At 32.8% G+C, this 23327-nt stretch overlaps 2 protein-coding genes and 1 long non-coding RNA gene across 4 annotated transcripts in view; all 3 read left to right on the top strand.

Annotated features, from left to right (window-relative positions):
- Nucleotides 1-19: 19 nt before the first annotated feature.
- LOC144844337 (uncharacterized) lies at nt 20-2822 on the top strand. Its single transcript, XM_078701197.1, has 6 exons — nt 20-32; nt 911-1049; nt 1533-1628; nt 1909-2145; nt 2394-2530; nt 2659-2822. The coding sequence occupies exons 3-5, from the start codon at nt 1564-1566 to the stop codon at nt 2527-2529; spliced, it is 438 nt and encodes a 145-aa protein (XP_078557323.1). The 5' UTR covers nt 20-32; nt 911-1049; nt 1533-1563; the 3' UTR covers nt 2530; nt 2659-2822.
- A 2013-nt stretch (nt 2823-4835) lies between these two features.
- The window catches only part of LOC144845263 (multiple PDZ domain protein-like), a 44659-nt gene continuing 26167 nt past the window's right edge, over nt 4836-23327 (top strand). The window contains exons 1-20 of one of the 2 annotated variants that reach the window (XM_078702452.1): nt 4836-4878; nt 5296-5833; nt 6357-6558; nt 6977-7120; nt 7298-7465; nt 7771-7867; nt 8188-8279; nt 8710-8830; nt 9038-9154; nt 9528-9775; nt 10163-10489; nt 11715-11948; nt 12166-12304; nt 12768-12886; nt 14549-14747; nt 15153-15176; nt 17051-17246; nt 17480-17778; nt 17970-18070; nt 18382-18486. In XM_078702452.1, the coding sequence (XP_078558578.1) occupies nt 4857-4878; nt 5296-5833; nt 6357-6558; nt 6977-7120; nt 7298-7465; nt 7771-7867; nt 8188-8279; nt 8710-8830; nt 9038-9154; nt 9528-9775; nt 10163-10489; nt 11715-11948; nt 12166-12304; nt 12768-12886; nt 14549-14747; nt 15153-15176; nt 17051-17246; nt 17480-17778; nt 17970-18070; nt 18382-18486 (3492 nt within the window). In that variant the 5' untranslated portion in view covers nt 4836-4856. The remainder of the gene's footprint in view (nt 4879-5295; nt 5834-6356; nt 6559-6976; nt 7121-7297; nt 7466-7770; nt 7868-8187; nt 8280-8709; nt 8831-9037; nt 9155-9527; nt 9776-10162; nt 10490-11714; nt 11949-12165; nt 12305-12767; nt 12887-14548; nt 14748-15152; nt 15177-17050; nt 17247-17479; nt 17779-17969; nt 18071-18381; nt 18487-23327) is intronic. The other variant, XM_078702453.1, reaches the window with a different exon arrangement.
- On the top strand, nt 19731-20885 carry LOC144845266 (uncharacterized). The gene is made up of 2 exons (XR_013612526.1): nt 19731-19783; nt 19861-20885. It is a non-coding gene; the product is annotated as an uncharacterized LOC144845266 (long non-coding RNA).

Below are 23327 nucleotides of genomic sequence, written 5' to 3'. Positions count from 1 at the left end.
AGGTGTGATACTAAACCCAGTACAGGTAACAGGTTAGATGTGATACCAAATGAAGCCTGACTGTGACAGTGCATAGTCACATCACATACATGATGATGATGATATTTAAAGTTTACACGACGCAGGCACCACGATTTATGACGACGTCCAATTTCAACCGCCTCATTCAATGAATAAATTGCGAAGATAGTAATATGCCTATTATACGTTGTTTGAGATTGGGCCTGTCATGAATTTCCGCAAGGACCAAATAAATCTGAATCTGAATTAATACGAAACCAATTTTCTTATTAAATTAACAAACACCAGTACTTGTTTCGCTTCACGAAATGAGAGACTTCCGTCATTTTGTTATTGGAAACTCATAAAATAGAACGAAACAGGATCGCTGTATATAGGTTAAAATTGCCGGTTCTCTGCTGCTCGAGCCCCTTGTGGTACGACGTGCTAAGTACACTGCGCGCTCTTTAAGCACACCACCGTCGCGCGCGGTGCGTTTTGTGCGTGCGTGTTTATGTTCCAAGGTTACTAAGCATAACAATCGTCTTCTTTGAATAAACAAAAAATACCTCACTACCCAGCCAGGTCATCACACACGGTGTATCGGCCTACACGTATTGTTTAAATTTATTTAAAGATAAAACTTACACAAATCATGACAAACCTAAATTCGAATACGGATGCATTTAGGCCTACTACTATTGTTACCACAAATAGTCTCTTTACTAGGCCTCTGGAAGGTAGGTTACTCAGATGAATTTTTTATTATATTCTTCATACTGTTATTATTAGCCTATTTAAAAAAAATTAAAATATATAGGCCTAGTAGGCAACATTGAAGTAAGAACTGGTGATATCAACATGAAGATGATGATGATTAAATTTCCTCTTATTTTAAACAATAACATAGATGACGTCATACGTGTTGAGCAGCGACATGATGACGTAAGCGATTGGGATGCAGGTTCTATCTTGTGCATAGTTGGTCCATTTATCGCTTTGTTTGTCATTATCATTATCATCAGTTTAATCAATTTACGGCTATCAAAGTAAGTGACTAAACCAATTAATCTTGAGTTTCAAAATAAACCATTCTTAATTCCTGATTATTTTCTACGCAACTGAACTAAACTTACGCGTTTGAAATAAACCTCTGTCTACACTATCAAACTTTCTGCCTGTGACAAAAAAAAATGTGATGTGCCCATAATGGACATGACGATGATGTCATATATCACTACTGCATTTTTGAGCATATTTTGGCATATCACACTTTTTGACGGTGTATAGTAGACAGAGCTTTATGCACACAACCATGATAATATCAAAGTTATTCGTTGTGTGTTTTTAATGTTCATTTTCCTTATTATGTGGTTTGAAAGCATTAACCACGACTTTTTGCATGTTCTGATTGTTATAGATATTATTATTATATGGTGTTATTTGTTATACATAATTCCTTATCAGTTCTGTGAAAAGTTGGATCCGCCATGCTGAGAATGACGTATATAGTTTTGAATTTTATCTTACAGAAATAAAAGTTCAATTTATCCTCATATTAAAATGAAAACAACAGATATGACGTCATATGAGATGTACAAACCCACCAAGGACCAATCAAAAATCGAGTAAGTTACGGTGGTAAAATATCGTGGAGATATAATGTATTAAGCTCAGTGTCTACACTATCAAACTTTATGTGACAACGAGTGTGATGTGCCCAAATATGACATCACCATGCCCATATATGAGCACATCACATTTTTTGTCACATAAAGTTAGATAGTGTAGACCATGGAACTATAATATTATAGTTCCATGTGTAGACAAGGCTTAAATTATAAGTCCTGCTTGGACTACTACTATTCAGTGGATAAAATAGCTAATACAATGATTGTTCTATTTCAGGTTATATAGCCCACCTTCACAGAGAAACGTTGTGATAACAGTCGAATTGAAGGAAAGTCATCGAAAATCAATACTTAAAACCAAAAAAATATCATCAACTTCAGATATCAAGAACAACGACAATGAAAGGATATTAGTAAAAACGTCAAAAAGTGCACCAACGTTAGTCGGAACACCGTTACCAAGTGATGGTATTCCCGCCAGTTTTAGTACATTAAAACAGATCAATTGGAAAAGGTATGACACGCCGCACGGACGACAAGGCATTTTATCATTATCATTATAACCAGTCTCTTTGAAAAAGAAAAAGATAGTGAGGATGCAAACGAATCAACCAATCAACGACAGACGGAGCATGATGATGATGACGACAATGACGTAGACAGTAAAAAAAAAATGAGTGTGCTTGAAAAATGAAAAGAAAAAAAATGATTGAGCTATAGAGTTGTATGCTATCTTAAATTCAAACTGTTGTCTTTTTGCAGTTTAGACAGTGACGTCTGCTCGTGCCATACAGAATCAAACACTTCTTTAGCGCTGTCAACTAACAGTCGCAATTCGTTGATATTACCAGAGATTAAATGCTGCCATTGTCGTCTTCGAGAGCTTCACAATAATTAAGGTACAAATGAAAATATGGATTGACTGTGCGTCGCTGATGACGTAGGCTACGTCGTCTTTTTTTGCCATAAATTACAAACACAGAAAATAATGTTTGTTTCATGAATGAATTTCTTCTTTTTTCCCCAGAAAGTGCGTTCGATTAATTTGATCATCACTGAGCAACAACACATGGATGTGGATATACGCTGTATAACAAATTAATCATGTTTAATTAGAATCGAATAATTAGTACTTAGTACAAACTAAATTTTAATATTAATAATCATGTCATGAATAAAAGTAGACCATGAATCATGAGATTAAATACCTGTCGTCTGTATTCCACCACACATCATCAGGCGGCAACATCAAAAGGATGTTGTGGAACTGAAAACAAGGCTGACAGGGCCTTATCGTGCTAGATGGCAGGGGAGCACACCATAACATTTATTTTTCTGTGGCTTACGTCACCTGTATTTGATCGCGTAAAATGTTTAGCGCCCTCAATTTTAAGAACACCACAATGTAAAAATGAATTGCATGCCTCGCTGGCTCGCACTTTGGCAAAACTCACCACCAGTCCTCCTACACATGCCCCTCCTTGATGTTGCCGCCTATCTATTGATCTATCTATCTATTGATCGTAGCATTAGATTATGTACAGAACATCATCTTATTTATAGATATTATGGAAAAGGGAACTCAAGGAAAGCTTGTGAAAAGAGATCAATAAAAACAAAGGAATAAGATTTATTAGTTGAAAATGCAAAAATAACAGGAATTTCAATTGGGACTGAGGGCGCGTATATTGTAATATTTGTTTATATCAAGTCTTGATTGATAAATAATATTGATTGATTATACAACTATTTTCTTTGTGACTCAGTACTCCAACAAAACATAAAAAAAGTTTCATTTGATAGAACAACGCCATTCTCAAATGATGAGTCAAAGGGGACCAATAAACAATAAAACATAAAATAGAATATTCTATTGCTTAAAGGTATTACCTATTAAAACAATATACTCTACATTCTTTTTAATGCATCATACATATTTTAATATTAACATGAATAATTTATGTATCAATAAAAAATAAACTATATATAGAAAACGTTATCTTTATTAGAATTTAGTAATGTTATGAGAAATATTAAAATATAGGTCTACCTTTAAACAGAATGGAATCGTCCAAATTACAGGAAGTAACAAGATACACAAAAATACCGCTGGAATAATACAAGTTGGATAAAAGTATTCCTAAATATTACTGTTTTCTTTCTAACTACTGCGTATACAGCAGTATATTGACGTGTAGTTAGTATTAACAGATATTACTGCTCTCTAAGTATGTATTAATAATTATGTATTTAATAGATTCAAACGTAAAAATCTAGGCAACACACTTGTATATTTCTAGGATCGGAGAAGGTTTGGCGTCCTAGCTAGGCCAGGAAGCCTCGGCCTAGCTGGAGAGTACCAGCCAACGGGAGAGCCCTATATAGCAGCATCGAACTGGGGTGGTGCAGGTGATGCACAGGCCTAGGCCTATACTAGTTCTTGGTCGTCTAAATAGGCCAACTGTATTCTTATAAATATAAATGTTACGTAGAGTGTGATTTGCAGCAATAAAGTTTTGGCCCATTTTGGAAGTGGACCACTCACTGATGTTTTTCTAAATTCTAATAATTAATGATGACATAAATCATAAATGACATTTATTTGTGTTTTGTTTAATTAATTAATAATAAATATAATTACATCTTTTTTAGTACAATTAAGTATTAGCTATTATTGTATATAAGAACCAGTAGATGATATTTTTCTTTCAATCTCAATACAATAACAGTTTTTTTGGAATCAATGATTGATATAAATTAAAATATGATAATATTTTGACATAAATATGGTTCTCTTTATTTATTTACTGGATAATAACTTAAGAGGAGGTAAAAACAGTACGAGTTGTTATGTATTTTTTATTATACTGGAATATACATAATTTATATATTTTAATATCTTTACTTAAAAGAGCTGAACAATTGCACACAAACAATAAAAATGAAAAAAACTTCTTAAATTTTCAATTACAGTAGCAATCAACATCAGCATAATTAAAATACATTGAGTTTATTTATTACTAATGTTAAATACCTTTGGTTCCTTATTTGTTCTCATGGCTAGTATGATTACAGTATGAATGTCAGATACTGTAATTAAGCTGTGGTTCTTTAAAATTGGATTACATTTTTTTTTAAACCAAGTTTATTTATATACTATAATAATGAACATTATACAGTAATTATATATTTTTATTTCTGTAGAATTCCGTTTTTATAGCCAATATGTCGAGTGCTGCTTTAGCAGGTAAGTCCTGACAGACTTAGTAAGTAAACAAAGTACACAAGTTAAGAAACATGTACACTAACTTGTCCATGTATATTACTATTTATTGTGTCTTGAACTATGTTGACTGTGCTGTGGTAGAATTTATTTTGTAATAACTATAGTATTAACTGCTCAAGCAAGATTTAAAGAGAAAACATTTTCTGAAAGTTGAATAATTACCAAATTAAATTGTGAAACAAGTTTAATTTTGATCCCTAAAATGGTCTTAAATATAAATTGTTGATTATTGTTTATTGTTATAATATTGTTTTTAATGAAAAAAAAATGAAAAATAAATAAAATAAATGTTCATTATTGAAAAACTTGTATAGTTGTTAATAATTAAATGGATGATATGCCCTAATCTAATGAAAATAATATTTTCAATTTTCATAGATAATCAGAAGGCTTTAGAAGTGCTTGGTGATATCCAGGCTAAGCTTCTAGCCGCTGGTGATAATTCTGTAGAGGATGATATAGCTTCAATGATCTGCATGCTAGAGAGCCCACTCTTTAAGCAGATTCTAAACATCCAATCTTCAATACATCAACTGAAAACCGTCGTTGAAAACCCGTCAGCCGAACCCATCACCGATTTTGACTTTTCACAAGATGGGCGGATTGTTTTCCACGACTTGGAAGATGAACAACCTGCGGGAAAATACTCGTACGACAACAATACTTTTGAATATGATAACCCAATGTACGCTGACATGGATTCAGGGCTAGCAGACCGGTCTACTGCTAGCCCTAGGCTTCAGGATTTTGACTCCATGATTGACTCACAAGCACAAGGTAGAGAAGTACTTCATATTCAGTTGCAGAAGCCTGAGGTAGGAGGCCTAGGATTCAGTGTGGCTGGATTGAAAAGTGATCAGCATGGAGAACTTGGTATATTTGTTCAGCTTGTTCAACCTGGTGGTACTGCTGCCAAGTAAGTTTTTAAGTATTTCATTTTCAGAGAAATTATTTTGCTGTCTATATATAACATATCCTTCCGGTAATATATACTGTATATCCTTCCGGTAATATATACCGTATATCCTTCCGGTAATATATACCGTATATCCTTCCGGTAATATATACTGTTACTGTATATCCTTCCGGTAATATATACCGTATATCCTATCCGGTATAATCCCACCCCCTAGAACACAAAATTTGGCCGACTTTGGGGGTGGGCCTATACCCGGAAAAAACCTGGTTCATAAAAAAAATGATAGGTAAGCATTTCTTGTAACAACTATCTGAACTGACTAGAGAGAGGCCAACGTCCAGACCAAAAGTCAATACTGGGACTATACCCGGGGATATGCATGTTTGTGAAATCAGACATAAAGTAGGGGATGAGATTAGACCCAAAGTGAGATTATACCTGAGGATATATGGCAATATTATAATGTTTTTTTAAATAATTTGCCTGTTATATAAAAGCTTGCTGTATTGTTTGTGTTCAGGGATGGACGCCTTGTTGAACATGATCAGATTCTAGCGATTGATGGGCAAGTACTTGACACTTCAATCTCACACCAGGATGCTATTGGACTACTTCAACAGACCAGTGGAACGGTTCACTTAGTGGTTGCCCGAGGATTACTCCCAGCTATTTCTGAGAAACCAGCTGGTTCAACTATATCAACACAAGCAGAGGTTAATCAGGTAAAATGATTTAAAACATTTTTTTATGTTTTATATTCATTTGTTTTATTTCTTTTTTTAGTGTTTCATAGCTGGCTCATTTGAATGTTAAGCTTAAGATGCCCATGCACAGCATATGTTTTTTCATTTTGATGTGTTATATTTTAGTATTTTTTTGCTACACCATTTGATAATGCATAGCAATTAGGCGGTATGTATGTGTAGCTGCACTGTTGGTACATGACACCACAGCTTTCCTTACTATGATTGTATAGAACTTCACAATATTCTACCTTTAATTGAAGACCTAAAGACAAATTATTGTATGGTTTTAGACTAGAGTTTTATTTAATATGAATATTGCACAAAATGTGTACAGTATTTACTGTAGCAACACAATCATTATATAAACTTTCATTGTATTGTTTTATATTTTAAGGAAAATGCTGACGTTCCCGAGTTGTCTCATGTAGAAAGCATCACATTGTACAATGAAGGGTTTGGTCTGGGCTTTGGCATTGTAGGGGCTAAAGACTATGGTGTTATTGTCAAGACCATTCTAGAAGGAGGCGCAGCTGATAAGGTAATATTTACTTTATCATTCATATTTTATATTTTTCATTTCAGTAATAATATTCTTCTATTGTTTCTGCATATTCTCAATAAAGCTATGTGGTAGCACTTGTATTACAAATAGATCTCGCAATAATAGAAAAATAAAATATAAATTGAAAACAAAAAATACATGTCTTAAAAACAGGATGGGCGACTTCAAAGTGGAGATGTAATTCTGAAAATTGGTGACAAAAGTCTGCAAGGAGTGGGTAGTGATCAGGTTGCTGTGATTCTACGAGAGGCTGGCACGGAGGTCGTTCTTACAGTTGCTAGAGCGCCACCACCTGACGCTGACATTCAACTCAAGAGTGCAGTAAGTTCATTGAATTTTAAACAGCAGTCTGACTTGCCTTAAGTCAAATAATTGTTTTCTTACATACGGAATTGTTCTTTAACTAACAATTTAAGTAAAGGCAAATAAAAATATAATTGCATATTTCATTCATTCAGGCATATTGCCTCACTTTATTAACTTTAGTTAACTTTAATCAAGCCATCTTGAATATGCTCATTGTTCATAGCCTGACTAAATAATTTAAATAAACAAAATAGTGATTTTATGAAAGTTAGATGTTAAATGTTTAGATAGATAAATATTGATATCTATTTTCTTTTCAGCCTGCTACGGATGAGCCAAATGCATTTGATGTTCAGCTTACAAAAGATTCCAAAGGTCTTGGTATCACCATTGCTGGTTATGTAGGACATGGATCAGGTAATTTTTATCATGTTATACATTGTATTGTTTTTTTCTCTTATGTTCCCTTTTTTTCTCACTTGATTCAAATGTTTTAGTCTCAACGATAATAGATAATGTCTTCTATAAGATGCTCTCCACATGGAATACCATCCTGAGATGACAGTGCGTAATTAGTTAGTACAGTTTCTTTTTGTTAATTTTGTACATAACGCTACTTTCTATGGACCAGAGAAAAAGATTGAATGAATGAGAATATAATTACTCATGGAATCATTGTTAATTTAAAGTAATTTAGTAGTTCATGAGCATTTTTACATTTATTTTTGTATATTTAGAACAAATTAATGGAATTTTTGTGAAGCATGTTGCGCCAGATAGTGCGGCAGACAAGAGTGGTGCTATCATGTCAAATGATCAGATTGTAGAGGTAAGTTATTATTACTATTCAATAACCTATTATGTTGATAATATATATATCATATTGTTAAAATATTGAATGGTATAATGTTTCATTGTACGTTGGAGAAAAACTTACTTAGGCAAGGTGGTGTCATGTCCTTGTAATTTTTACATTGATGTCTAAATATGGCTGTATTATCTCTGATATTAACAATCTTAGTTATGCTGATGATATGGTGATACTTGCCCCATTCTTATCTGGGTTGCAGGGGCTTGTTGATACCTGTGGAGAATATGCGTTTAATCATGATATATACCATTCAAACAATTATTGTCCAAAAAGATGCAAGCGTAAGGTTGAAATACGAAAATTTGCTGCTGTTGACCAGTACTTATGTGGAGAATGGAATGACCTTTGTTTTAAGTAACTATTATAACTTGACCTTTTGTGTTTAAAGGTTGATGGTCAAGATTTGAAAGGTTTCACTAACCATCAAGCAGTAGATGTGTTGAGACAAACTGGTAGTGTAGTACACTTGAGACTCATCAGGCATAAGGCAGGATACTTTGTATCAGATGGTGAGATCATTTCATTTATTTCACTTTATTTCGGAATTTATATCCGTAGAAAACATTTCAAAAGTTAATCCATAAACTAAACATGAGGTGATTTTAACTAAAAAAACAAAAGCTTGTTCCATTAATACTTTGAATTGTATTGTCTATTTACTACAATGTTGGCAGTATGATGGACTTTCAAATGTTGTATTTTTTATACATTATCAGCTCCTGATGTTGCTGGACCATCCAAAGAGGATAACGTTCCTCCAATTATTCCTCCATCAATCTCTCAACCAGCTTGCCATGTGGTTGAACAAGATACTGGCGAAGTTAGTCCATGTGGTAACTATGATTCTGTATTTCTAGTTTAAGTGTTATTTAAAGTTTTTTAAACAATTCCTAGATCTGTTTTAAACCCATAATGCTGAAATTGGCAAGTAACTACTCAACCATGAGTTCCTCTGCTTTGCTTATTTGTTGGTTATCTTGTATATTTATGGATCATTTTTGTTTCTAAAGCACTAAGAAACATTGTATTAAGGTCTGTCTACACTATCAAACTTTAAGTGACAAAAAATATATGGACATGATGATGTCATATCACTACCTAACTTGGGCATATCACTACCTAATTTGGGCGCATCACACTTTTTGATAGTGTAAACAGAGCTTTAGGCACTATATAAGACTACAATTATTATTATTTAATTTGCAGTGCTCATGCCACCGGACGATGCAAAGATTGCCATGTGGCAGGGAATCCTGGGTATGGATGTTGAGATCATTATAGCATCTCTTGAGAAGTTCCAAGATGGCGGTGGACTTGGTATTAGTCTTGAAGGCACGGTTGATATAGATGAGCATGGCAATGAGTATGGTCCTCATCATTACATTAGAAGCATTTTACCAAACGGACCAGTGGCGATGGATGGGAAACTTCAAAGCAGGGATGAATTGTTAGAGGTTGGTTTCTCATGATGAACAAAAAATATATTAATTATATTCAAACAGCTACATTAAAAAAAATTGTAAACCACCCGGATAATGTAGATAAATCAGCAATAGTGAAAAGGTACCCCAAATTTTAACTTGAGACTCCAACTTAAGCTCTAAATTTGGAGTTGGACTCAGGACTCCAACTCGGGACTGCTCTTCTGTGTTTCGTTTGAATAAGCACTACCTAATTATTGTTTGATTTACACGAAAATATAACTTGAAATTTACCTTTTTTTCAACACTATTTTAATTTGATTCTTTGTGCCATATTTCAAGACACTTTACGCATACGCGGATAAACTTGTTTATTGTGATTAAAAATGTTTTACAATAATTTTAAACCCCTTGTTTTAGGTTAATGGTACAAAACTCTTAAGTTTGAATCATATCGAAGTTGTCAACATTCTGAAAGAGCTGCCACTGAAGGTACACCTTGTGTGTGCTCGTCATCCGCAGCAAGTCTTTCCTGATAATCAAGAGTCCGCAGATAAAGCCATCGGAGTTGAAGAGGTAACAGTATCACTTACCCAAGACTCTTCAGCAGGGCCTCAAAGTCTAATGAGTGAAGTTGGACAAAGCAGGGAGTCATTGGCTGGCCTAGCTATGTGGAGTGACGATGTTCAGGTTATTGAACTTCAGAAAGGAGCTCAGGGACTAGGATTCAGTATCCTTGACTATCAAGTAAGAGTCAAAGTTTGAATTTGATAGTCTGGAGGTTTTAATTTTGTGACAAACTAGGAAATAAGAATTAGTTGTGTTAATTCATTGTGCCCATATAAGGACATTTTATTGGAGCAATTTAGACCAATGTCATAGGTCATCGCAATTTGAAAGCTTTCTATTGCTTTGGTTGACATTAGCTAATTTGTAGTGAAAGCCAAGCAAGACACTACAGTATTCACAAACTTAAGACACTACAGTATTCACAAACTTAAGACACTACAGTATTCACAAACTTAAGACACTACAGTATTCACAAACTTAAGACACTACAGTATTCACAAACTTAAGACACTACAGTATTCACAAACTTAAGACACTACAGTATTCACAAACTTAAGACACTACAGTATTCACAAACTTAAGACACTACAGTATTCACAAACTTAAGACACTACAGTATTCACAAACTTAAGACACTACAGTATTCACAAACTTAAGACACTACAGTATTCACAAACTTAAGACACTACAGTATTCACAAACTTAAGACACTACAGTATTCACAAACTTAAGACACTACAGTATTCACAAACTTAAGACACTACAGTATTCACAAACTTAAGACACTACAGTATTCACAAACTTAAGACACTACAGTATTCACAAACTTAAGACACTACAGTATTCACAAACTTAAGACACTACAGTATTCACAAACTTAAGACACTACAGTATTCACAAACTTAAGACACTACAGTATTCACAAACTTAAGACACTACAGTATTCACAAACTTAAGACACTACAGTATTCACAAACTTAAGACACTACAGTATTCACAAACTTAAGACACTACAGTATTCACAAACTTAAGACACTACAGTATTCACAAACTTAAGACACTACAGTATTCACAAACTTAAGACACTACAGTATTCACAAACTTAAGACACTACAGTATTCACAAACTTAAGACACTACAGTATTCACAAACTTAAGACACTACAGTATTCACAAACTTAAGACACTACAGTATTCACAAACTTAAGACACTACAGTATTCACAAACTTAAGACACTACAGTATTCACAAACTTAAGACACTACAGTATTCACAAACTTAAGACACTACAGTATTCACAAACTTAAGACACTACAGTATTCACAAACTTAAGACACTACAGTATTCACAAACTTAAGACACTACAGTATTCACAAACCTAAATCTATAATTTCATTCCGTAGGACCCAACAAATCCGTCGCAGATTGTGATAGTGATTCGCAGCCTCGTACCAGATGGTGTCGCTGAGATCGATGGACGTCTACTTCCTGGTGACAGACTTATCTCTGTCAATGAATCAAACCTTGAAGATTGTAACCTTGACATGGCGGTACAAGCCCTGAAGGGGGCGCCGATTGGTATGGTACGCATCGGTGTTGCAAAACCTCTACCATCAGCTGAAAACCCAGTACAACAGGTACTAAACGTTATATACTACATGATTAAGCTTTATTTTGAAATACGCTTAAGATGAATAACGTTATACTATTTCACATTGCAATATACCTTTTTTTAAAAATTTAGATTTTGTAGTAATATTTCATTAGATAATTGAATATATATCTTTTAATTTATATTTCATTCGCTTAACCAACTTATGTACATTAACATTCATTATTTATTTGTCCACACAGGTAACGACATCGGAACAAGTTGGACCAATGGAAGCAAGGATTATAACTGAGGAGCCAATCACTCCCCAGGAGAAGAAAGTTGTGCATGCAAATCTGTTTGATGCTTTTGCAGAGGAACCAGTTAAACCAAAAGATGAAGGTAAATTAATTATTACAATTACAAAGTTATGTTGATAAAAGTTTACGGTACACCACACGTGTATAGTTAAGTTTCTCAACTTTTTTATCAATATATTTTGATCGTCCTATTGACAAAAACATGGAGAACCTCAGCAGTGTGTTTCAGAACTATATACACGTGGTGTACCGTAAACTTTATATTACACATTGATTTCACCATTCAAACAATAAATTAGAAAGTTTTTATATTGAAGAAATGCATTCTTATATTGGAGAAACATAAAAATATAACTTTAACAAGGATTGATATTTGTGTCTCTAATGAAATTAGTTCATGATTGTTTAACTAATTTATGGTTGAAAGTAATCATTTATTTGTATATACTAAATAATACTCATCATTTTCTTGACAACTTTATTTCAAATTGTTTACACACTTTTAAGTAAGTAAGATTAATGCCTGTGATTGTTATGACTTGTAGTGAAAGAGCAAAGAGGACCTGATAGGTCTGCTCCTGATTTGATACCTTCTGCTGTGTTGGCTTCAGCTGCGGTGACATCAAACGCTGTCAGTCCTCAACACAGTGTCACATCAGATGAGGTAAGGCCTTTATGTTCTTACCCTACTTGTATTTGTTACCCTACTGTGTATTCATCATTGCTATCCACACTAGAAATCATCATCATTATTATAATCATGTTGATGGTCACTATCATTGTTATCATCCAGTTTAGTTACCATCCTCATCAACAAATCACCATTGTTATCATTGGAATCATTTTATTCATAATCATTATCATCAATACTGGCCATTTTATTTCAGGTTACAAATGATTCGGTTATATCTTGGTTATCATCAGCATTGGTTTCATTGTCAATATGTTTTCTTTAAAAAGTATTTAATGATAATAAAGAATTAATCTTTAACTTTCAACTCCAATGGATGATGTCATCATTCTATGACTTTGTATGGCAGCATAGTACAAACAGTTGCATTAATTGTTTTTATTTCAATTTGATAATTGAATGGACATGTCGGCATATATTAATGTGTTAAATTTACATGCTTTACCGAAAACTGCTTACTAATAAATATTGAGCAAGTTAAAGCTAGATTTCTTTATGTTATATACTACAGCATTAAATGTTGTGATAAAGAACTGAAATACTTTATTGAATATTTTAATTATAACAGTTTAAACGCTTTATTAAATGTAGCATTTGGTTTATTAACACTATTAACATTTTGTTTTTATATCTGCATGGTACCACATGGGTGACTGCTTATTTGTTGTATGTTTGCTAACACCTCACTGCATGATTAACACAGGAATGGGCAGATGCATCTGAGAACCCCTTGGAGTGTGGTGACCCTACCCCAATACCTTCCCCAGCTTTGTCGGAGTCGCCATTTGCATCCCCGTCAGGTTCTCTAAAAGAGTTGGATGTGATGGATGCTCTTTTGGTATCTGGTGTTGTGAACAACGATGTTGAGGTGAATGTTACAGAAGTGGTTGCTAACACTCCAGGACCTGACCTTTGGACTCCTATTGTGGACGAGGAGGAGGATCAAGTCGATGCGAATGTGTGTCCAGCTTTTTTTGTTTTTGTTTCCAAATTGACAGATATCTTTCAAAGTCATTCAATACAAATGTTAGAAATATTAATTTAATTTATGAATCGTTTCATAACATAAAGTGTTTTTACCATTATTTTATTATTTAAAGTTTTAAGTTAATCAGTTTTTAAACCAAATTATTCTGATTAGTATTGACTAAATGATAAAATTATATAACATATAATATCCCAATATTATCTGTTACATATTTTGAAAGATATTTGTGATTGTAGTGTTGTTGTGGTGCAAAATTCCCTCTTCATAGAAAGAACAGTTAAAATATTAACTGTTGGTAGTTCTCCATAAAATCCTTACTAACATTATTTTTTACTTATAATTAATGCGTTCTAATAAGCAATTAAAATAGTCCTACTAATAGTTCACATACTAACCTGTGTCTTGGATTAGATGTGTTGTTGATGACATACACATGAAAACCACGCCAATAAACCTTGTAGTATGTTTTTTATTTTTTATTTTAACTTGTTGAAATCTAACATCTAATATTATTAACAATTACTTTTTATCACAAACAGCTAATATTTTAAATATGGCTGTTCTATACCTATAATAATTAAGATTTATCAAATGCAGTTTGAGAATGCACATTCCAACTTTATATGTTTTATATACATTATATATAGACACAGGCACCAGTTGTCAGTGTGGCTTCAGGTCCAAACCTCATCAAAGAGGCTGAGGTAATTGTCAAAGAACCAGTGAGTGATAAACCACCAAACCTGATACCTCTGTCATCCGCTTCTAGTCTCCGACGGGAAAGTTCTGTTTTACCCAGCTTCTTGGAGACTAATATAATCTTGAAGAAAGGCAACGCTGGCTTAGGTAAGCTATTCAGTTTCCAAAGTAGAACCATAGGTAATGGTAAAGGTAAGTCATTCCATACAACTATCATCTTGCTCAAATTCACCACTGTAAAACCTTGAAAACAAGCCCATGGGCTTCTTTTAATGAAAATGTTTGGAATGCTTCTCTGTTCAACATTTTTTTCTTTTTGAGTTGGTTTTTTTCCAAATTTATTTGCAAGTTAAAGAGGAGTTTCTTTTTTAGGGTAATTGGAGGTTTGTTTTTTCAAGGTTTTACAGTTATTCATATGTATACACAGTAAAGACTGAAACATAAACAAGTTATGTTGTAAAACCTGATATTGCATTCAGTGTACCTTGATTTATTTTTTGTTCATTTGCTTTTCTTTTGTTACTTTTTTGTTTCGTTCCATTTGACCATTAGGCTTAGTCGTTGAGCGTGATAGAGGTAACTAAATCTCTCATAATTTCTTTAACTTCTTTTCTTAACTTTTTACATATTTTGTTTCTGTTTTATTAAATTCAGTTTAGTTCTATATTTGATAAAAAAATTATTATGAACAAATCCATAGGTTACAAATAGAGTTATACATAGTCAATGGTGTTCAGTTTTCTCTCTTTTAAATGTTCTTTATATGTTGCTTTTTCTACAATATTTTCTTAAAGCTTGTTTCCTACTTAGACATAGGTGCAACATAAGTAAGTTGACCAACTCAGGTGACTCATCACCTATGATTGGTCAAATTACATATGGTGTGTTTACATCCTTGCATTGTTTCCAAGTGGGAACCGGGCTTTAGTAGGTTTCAGTAAATATTTTTGGCAATTGCTAGTAAAATGTAGACGTTAATGGTACAGTTTTTATTGTTATTTATCTAGTTAATCATTCAGCCAGCTTAAATATTGTGGATAAAAATTTAAGCCATTCAAAAAAAGATTATTTTACCAATGATCAGTTGGCATGGTTTAGAATGAATGATGCAGTTCAAGTTGACTTCTTTAGTTTAACTACTAACATTACTACAGAGTTGTGTCAGAGCTAAGTTGGTCAGATGTTTCACTCAAGGTATATGGTATAATGATGTCATCTGACCAATTAACTCCTGTCTTGCTAAACTCTGTAACTAATTACACCTCTTGATAGTCAACTCTCCTTAAACTTCCTGAATATAGAAAAATCTTCAAAAACAAGACTTTTCTTTTGTCAAAAGTCTTCTTTATTATGTAAAATACACTCTGAAAACCACATTTTTTCAGGAAAAATCAGACATTTTATGTCTGCACAAGTTTTAGGAGGGTTGACTGATATTATTGTTATTGCTATATTAGTTCCTGGATAGAGTAGTATCAACAGATAAGTTAGTTTAGTGTGTATGGCTTTATAGTAGTTGTTTTTATGATGTCTACAGGATTGAACAGATTCCTACAACCGACATTCAAACCTTAAACTATTTTCACTGACCATACCACACCAAGAGTGAGAAAAATACTTAATGATACCATGAAAACCTCAGTGATCCGATGATAGAAGTGTCAGTACATTCCAAGTTCAAGTCTCTGTTCAATGCTTCATTATCACTCTTGCTAATTTTGTCATCTTTGTTGTTTCATATTAATAATGTAATTTTCAACAGATATTACTTCTTTATGTTAAAAAACAAACCTTATTATTGTCAATATTAATAGAACATCATATAGTTTATTTTTACCAGTTATTTATTATTTTGATGTTTTTGTATTGTGTTGTTTTAAACTCTTCTATCTTCTTTTTATTATTTGTGTTGAATATTTACGTTTAGCATGATATCAGTGATGGTGGTTGCCTTATTTGGTATGCTAGTGGCTTTCTGTCTATAAGTCAGCATATACATACTTAATATAATAAGTATATGTTAGCAATTACACTGTACTACGTAACCCAATTATTCAGAATGTATTACATAAGTTTATATATAATAAGCAATGACAAGCTTTTGTTTCAGGACAATAGATGAAGGACAAATGTTAAATAGAACAAATACACATGTCTACATATGCACAGATTTATATTTGGTATAAATTACAATTTACTCCTTTGTCTACCGTCCCCCCCGAAACAAAAGCTTGCTATGTTCACAACAATACAATACATAGATTCAAAAGGAAGTGAATGTACATACATCATCAAATACTGAGTTTTATATATACACGAATCATATGTATGATGATGGTTAATTTAAAATGATGGTTTGTTTGTTGTTTATTGATTTTCCACAAATAATAATATATTTCTTTATATAGTCTTTTAATATTTAATGTTTGTTGATGTGTTGTTACCTACAGGACTAACTGTGAATGCTGATAAGAGCAATGGAGTAATAGTTAAGAGTATAATACGTGGAGGTATAGTGCATCAAGATGGCCGCATTGGTATCGGTGATTACATCACAGCTGTTAATGGTGAAACCATGCGCAACTTGAACAACGCTACTGCACGCAGTGTTCTCAGAAAATGCTCCATGGCCAGTAATGATATCAGGTGAGGCTTTATTTATAGAAAGCATACATAAAATTAAAACAATATTGTTTGAAATTAAAAAAACTGATTGTCCCAAGAATGACAATAAATTTGATTGGCAAAACAATACCTAAATAATGATTTTTAGAAAATTAGTTTTAACAGTGCTTCTGAAATGAATATATAATAATTGAAAAATGTTACTTTCATTACAAAATGTTTCTATTTTTAATGGATAACGTTTTTATTCACAGTATCAACTACATTTCTGCCAGTGATGCCACAGCGTTTCGAGCAAACCCAGACGCATTCGCCAATGCTCAGAAAAAACAATCAAATGACGAACCAGATACCGCTACATTGGAATTCGCTAAACCAATCACAACCATCGAAACGGAAACGGTAAAAGTTGCTGCTCTTGCATCATCACGTTCACCAGTAGCGCCAAGAAAGCAGATCGGAGACGCGGCAGCTAAAGCTGATGTGCCGCCACCGCGAATGGTGGAACTGCTAAAAGAACCTCATAAAAGTTTAGGTATTAGCATTATTGGAGGTAAGCATATTTTTATTATAGTTTAATATAATTTTATCTTTTAAGATTTAAACTCTTTATTGTCTAACAGATAATTTCCATTTGAGATACATTTTGTTTTGCTCAAGTATTAACTCAATTATATAAAAAGTAAAAAAGTATTTGAATGAAAGATATCTTGTGAAATGAGAGATACAAATTTGTGTTAACAGGTCGAACTGCTGAGCAACAAGGTATCTATATAAAGCACATTCTTGATGGTAGTCCAGCTGGTAGGAATGGTAGCCTTCAAACTGGAGACAGAATCCTTCAGGTAACTGCTTGCTTATCATGTCATATAAAGTAAAGGCTCTTTCACACCTTTTCCGGCATGGTTCCGGTCCCACTCCAGCAAATCAAATTGAACTTCAATGTTTCGTTTTCACAACACTTCACGCAGCTATGCACCAATCAATTACAAGGGTCCTGCAAAAACAGAATTGTAAACTTCTTTATGCAGGATCCTTGCCATCAATTATATACTGTAATTGTAAAGTTACAACTGATGACTAAATAAATGTGAATGAATGATAATGAATGAATTAGAATAACGCTAATTTTAAATGGTGTGTTTCTGTTTCCAAGGTGAATGGCATTGACCTCCGAAAAGCTACTCATGAAGAAGCTGTTGACATAATACGCAAAACATCAAATCCAGTGCAGTTCCTTATCCAGAGTTTACCTGTTGGGGTAAGAATCCACCACACTTATAATACTTAACCTTTGACCTCAAGTCTGCTTTTTAAGTATGTTACTTAATGAGTGTAATTATATTACATTGTGGCGATACATTGTATAGGTGGTGCAATATTGTGTTAGTGTCATTAAATGTTGTAATTATATAACACATTGTAAAAGCAAAGCTTGTTAATATAATGCTGTTTATATAATAATATTCTACCATTTTAATAATAATTTGTGAGAAAAGACAATATTATAGTTATTTCAATTAATTGTCTTGAATGCAGCGATAAAACATACTGTTTATTATTCTTCGTCAAATATTATGACGTCACATGCATTTTCTTGCCAGAAATGAAGTATATAGTAGTATACTCTGTAAAGAACACTAACAAATTTAAGAAATTTACCCTTTCTATACAATACATAGCAATAAATACCTAAGCAAGCAATCCCTGATATTATGTTTTGTCATTCATGGCCCGAATACTGTACTACTATTTTACCAACCTGTTTTGTGTATGCTGAATTTGTTATTGTACAGTACGTTGTTTTTAAGAGACCACTATTGAATATTGGATAGTAAAAACACAGTGCAATACACGCACAAAGACCTCATACCCTACATGGGTTGATTCAGGTTTAATGATATACTATACTTTCTTGGTAAAAATGCATCTTGAATTAAATGGTAAATTATGAATATTTAATTCTGTTTATACAAATATAAGATGCATCTAGCTAGCATACATTATTTGATATGCTACTTAACTGCTTCTCCTTTGACATGTATAAAAGTGTGAAAAGTATTACTAGGAGGTACTTCAACTGGAACTCAGTCTAATTTAAGTCATATGAATCAAATTCTGTACTGTACTACCATATACTATACCATGGCCTATCAGAATGTAAGAATGATTGGGGATTGTTTCGTGTACTGACAAAGAAAAAAGACAATTTTTAATCAATTTTGATCAATCTAGAATCTAAATTAGGTCGGGTTTATAAAAGGGAGGATTTATTTTTAGATGATAACCGAGGTGATATCTAGAATTATGATGTGCATTTGTATTTATGATGAAAGATTAGTATTTTTACACTTCTGTTTTTTTTAGTTAGACAAATGCAGTATATTATGCAGCACACTTTAACAAAGAGTATCAATATTGAAACACATTACCTTGAAAACCAAAAAGCCTTTTTGTCCAAAGTATGTCCAATTGAACCTTTCCATTTTGTCCAAAGTATGTCCAATTTTAACCTGTCCATTTTGTCCAAAGTATGTCCAATTGAACCTTTCCATTTTGTCCAAAGTATGTCCAATTTTGACCTGTCCATTTTGTCCAAAGTATGTCCATTTGAACCTGTCCATTTTGTCCAAAGATATGTCCAATTGCAGCCTTGATTTATCACTATATTGAATAATTTACAGTATTAGTTGTTTTTTTTTTGCACCACCTTGAAAATCTTATAAAATGATCATTTTTAGTTATGTAGTTAAAAAAGAGTAAAGCCTAAAAAATATAATTTGAATCAGCAGTTGGCACATTTAGCTGATACTTGCTTACTATGTGCTAATGAGACAAAGAGGGTGCTCAATTTTTTAAATTCTGTGTTTGTTTCGGCTTGGCGACAATTTTTTTTATGCCTAAAATATTCTCAATTCAATTAATTCAATTTACCTTCATACATTCTGTAAGATATATAATATTAATATATACAAAGTTTAAACATTGTAAATGCTGATTCTACTAAATAAACATGCACACATTCATTTTGTTTATTCTTAAATTGTTTAGTTCATACTCATGTTTTATTTAAGAATGTTAAACATACTTTATTTAGCATGTTTTATGATTTTAAATGTTGTTTAGTATTCTATTTGTTAACTGATTATACTGCATGCATTGCATTGCTGTGGCTTAGGTTCACTTTGTTCATTAATGGCATGACACATTAAACACATTTTAGAAAAAAGAAATTATCAACAAATAATTTTAAATAATTTATTATAGCAACAGGATAAAAAGCTTGGCCGCTTTAAAACAAATGATAGCTTTATTTTCTTCCTTCAATTAATTATTCTACATGTTATTTACTAGCATTCATTTATTTATTACGTGTACCCTTGCTTGCTCTCCTCCTCAATCATAATGCAGTGTGCTTAAGGATTACGGCTTACTTAATATATTGATGAAACTGTGACACTATGTTAACATTTCATCACTCCTAGTCAATTTAAAATCAATTAACCAAATTAACATGTTAGTCAGCCCACTTAATGCCTTTCAGCACTACAGTGTTTTCATTTTGTTTATAATAACAAATCAACATTTTATTAGAAATTTGTTGTTTATTTGTTATTTTTATGATTAAATATGCAAAGGTTGAATGTGAAAATAATTATTCCTTGTAATGTAAGAAATAAAAAAAAAATACACTTTTTTAAGAGTCACTAATTAAATTGTGCGGTTTGTGTAGTTTATCTCTGACATCAGCTTATTTATTATATTACTTATTTTTACTTAAGTTATTTCTTATACCTTTTGACATTTTTTTGAATACTTAACTACTTTTTTTTCTTCAATTGGACAATAATAATACTAGATTGAAACTTGTCTTTGTCTCTAGACTTCTTGGCTTTTTTCTCTGCTTTACTTTGTCTTACTTTCTCTCGGGCAAGATAAAGGTCAACGATCGTCTCATCTACCTTTGAAATTTTCTAGGTTACCCAAAAAAACAAAATTAAATAAGTATAAAGCAAAACATTATCTAAATGGAGAAAACACACATCTATTTAATATAAGTACCAGAAAAAAATCCACAAAATGATTATGCAAGATAATGATAATTAAATTCCATTTATATCATTGCATATGAGAACAATATTTTAAATATGACATTAATGTTAAGTTAATTCATACAAACAAGTATTAAACTGGTAATTATCACTCACATTAATCTGTCAAGATTATAAACACTACTTTCATTTACAAATGCTTTACAATTGCCAGATGGCATGCAAACAGCACACAAATACAGGCTCCATATGATGATGTCATCATCATAATAGGTGATAGGTTTGACCCAGAGAACCATAGGATAACTCGACCCTCTCCAGAAATTTAACATCCATGATTTCACACAAGCCCAACACAAAATGAGCACACATTTCACAATATACGACACAATACACGACACAATACACATAGGGTTCAGATCTATAGACCACATATTTCACAATGTACCAGGCACAACATTTAGGGTTCAGAGACCACATATTCCACAATGTACGACACACTACATTTAGGGTTCACAGACCACATATTCCACAATGTACCAGGCACAACATTTAGGGTTCAGAGACCACATATTCCACAATGTACGACACACTACATTTAGGGTTCAGAGACCACATATTCCACAATGTACGACACACTACATTTAGGGTTCACAGACCACATATTCCACAATGTACGACACACTACATTTAGGGTTCACAGACCACATATTCCACAATGTACGACACACTACATTTAGGGTTCACAGACCACATATTCCACAATGTACGACACACTACATTTAGGGTTCACAGACCACATATTCCACAATGTACCAGGCACTACATTTAGGGTTCACAGACCACATATTCCACAATGTACGACACACTACATTTAGGGTTCACAGACCACATATTCCACAATGTACGACACATTTAGGGTTCAGGTCTATAGTTCTTTCACCAATTGTATGCTTCATGTCTGATGATTGAGCAAGTCTAGATTTAGCCACCCACCATTGGATGCAGTTGACTACAGGGGACCATGCACAGTCTATTAATAGGTGGTGAGTGGGCTAGCTTACTTCTATTACTGCATCCCACTGCTTTAACTTTTAATTTAGTATCTAGTAGTTGTGCTTTTATTGTTAAAGCATGCATAATCTAAGATATTTCTTTTCTATTTAACTGCATGTGTTTTATTGCCTTTTTTTAGAAACATGTATATCCGGTTCTTGGGTTTTACGTTGTTGTTTGTAGCTATGATGAATAATCGTTTGTTTTTTAATATTTTTAATAATTTTCTTGCTTTTCATTCCTGCCGCCCCACATAATTATCACCCTGCCTTGAAACAGATTAACTCGTAACCTATCTTTTGTGTCTTTAAATTGCTTTAATTACTAGGATGTGTGTGTATTTTATGATATCAATATGGATACCAATATTCATGTTGATAGATGGATTTATGAAAACTGTATACTGTAATATTATGCAAATTTTGTATCTCTGCATTTATTGTGCGTGTGTACATTATAATAATCTACGCATAATGTGACAAATGTCATTTTTACGTGCAAGAACATACCATATTGATATTACGCATTTGATTTATTTCCGTTCACAGTTGAAACAGACAACAACATGTAAAATATAAACATTAAAATAGTATTTGGGAGTAGTCTTGAAATCCCATAAAGAATCCCCAGGGACCCCCATTAGATATGCAATCCCCAGGGATCCTCATTAGGCATGCAATATCATTTGCATATTTAAGTTGTGTTTTAAAAGCATTTGCATTTACTGGATAATAAATATGTACTTCATCTATACTATAAAACTGATGCATTATGGGCTTAATTTAGTCCCAAATTCAGTTTGTTTGTTTTGTCAAATGCAATCAATGTTCTGTTGTAACCTGCTATAAAAATAAACAACATCCACAAAACATTCTTTGAGTAGGGTATTGAAATAGACCCTGAGGTTGGTGTTTCTACCACCAACAAGGTTGGACCAAAACGCTGCCCCATGGGACTACAACTGAATAGTTATTTATAAATATAAATAAATTAG

The sequence above is a fragment of the Antedon bifida genome, chromosome 6, assembly GCF_963402885.1.
Source record: "Antedon bifida chromosome 6, ecAntBifi1.1, whole genome shotgun sequence".
Lineage (NCBI taxonomy): Eukaryota > Metazoa > Echinodermata > Crinoidea > Comatulida > Antedonidae > Antedon > Antedon bifida.
The sequence above is the reverse complement of the archived record's forward strand: the minus strand, read 5'-3'. Positions and strand labels throughout refer to the sequence as shown.

Excerpts from the sequence above, each read along its gene's own strand:
- LOC144844337 (XM_078701197.1), top strand. The coding sequence starts at position 1,564 with ATGAAAACAACAGATATGACGTCATATGAGATGTACAAACCCACCAAG. Across the intron at positions 1,629-1,908 it reads AAGGACCAATCAAAAATCGA|GTTATATAGCCCACCTTCAC; the intron begins GTAAGTTACGGT and ends GTTCTATTTCAG. Across the intron at positions 2,146-2,393 it reads AAACAGATCAATTGGAAAAG|TTTAGACAGTGACGTCTGCT; the intron begins GTATGACACGCC and ends GTCTTTTTGCAG.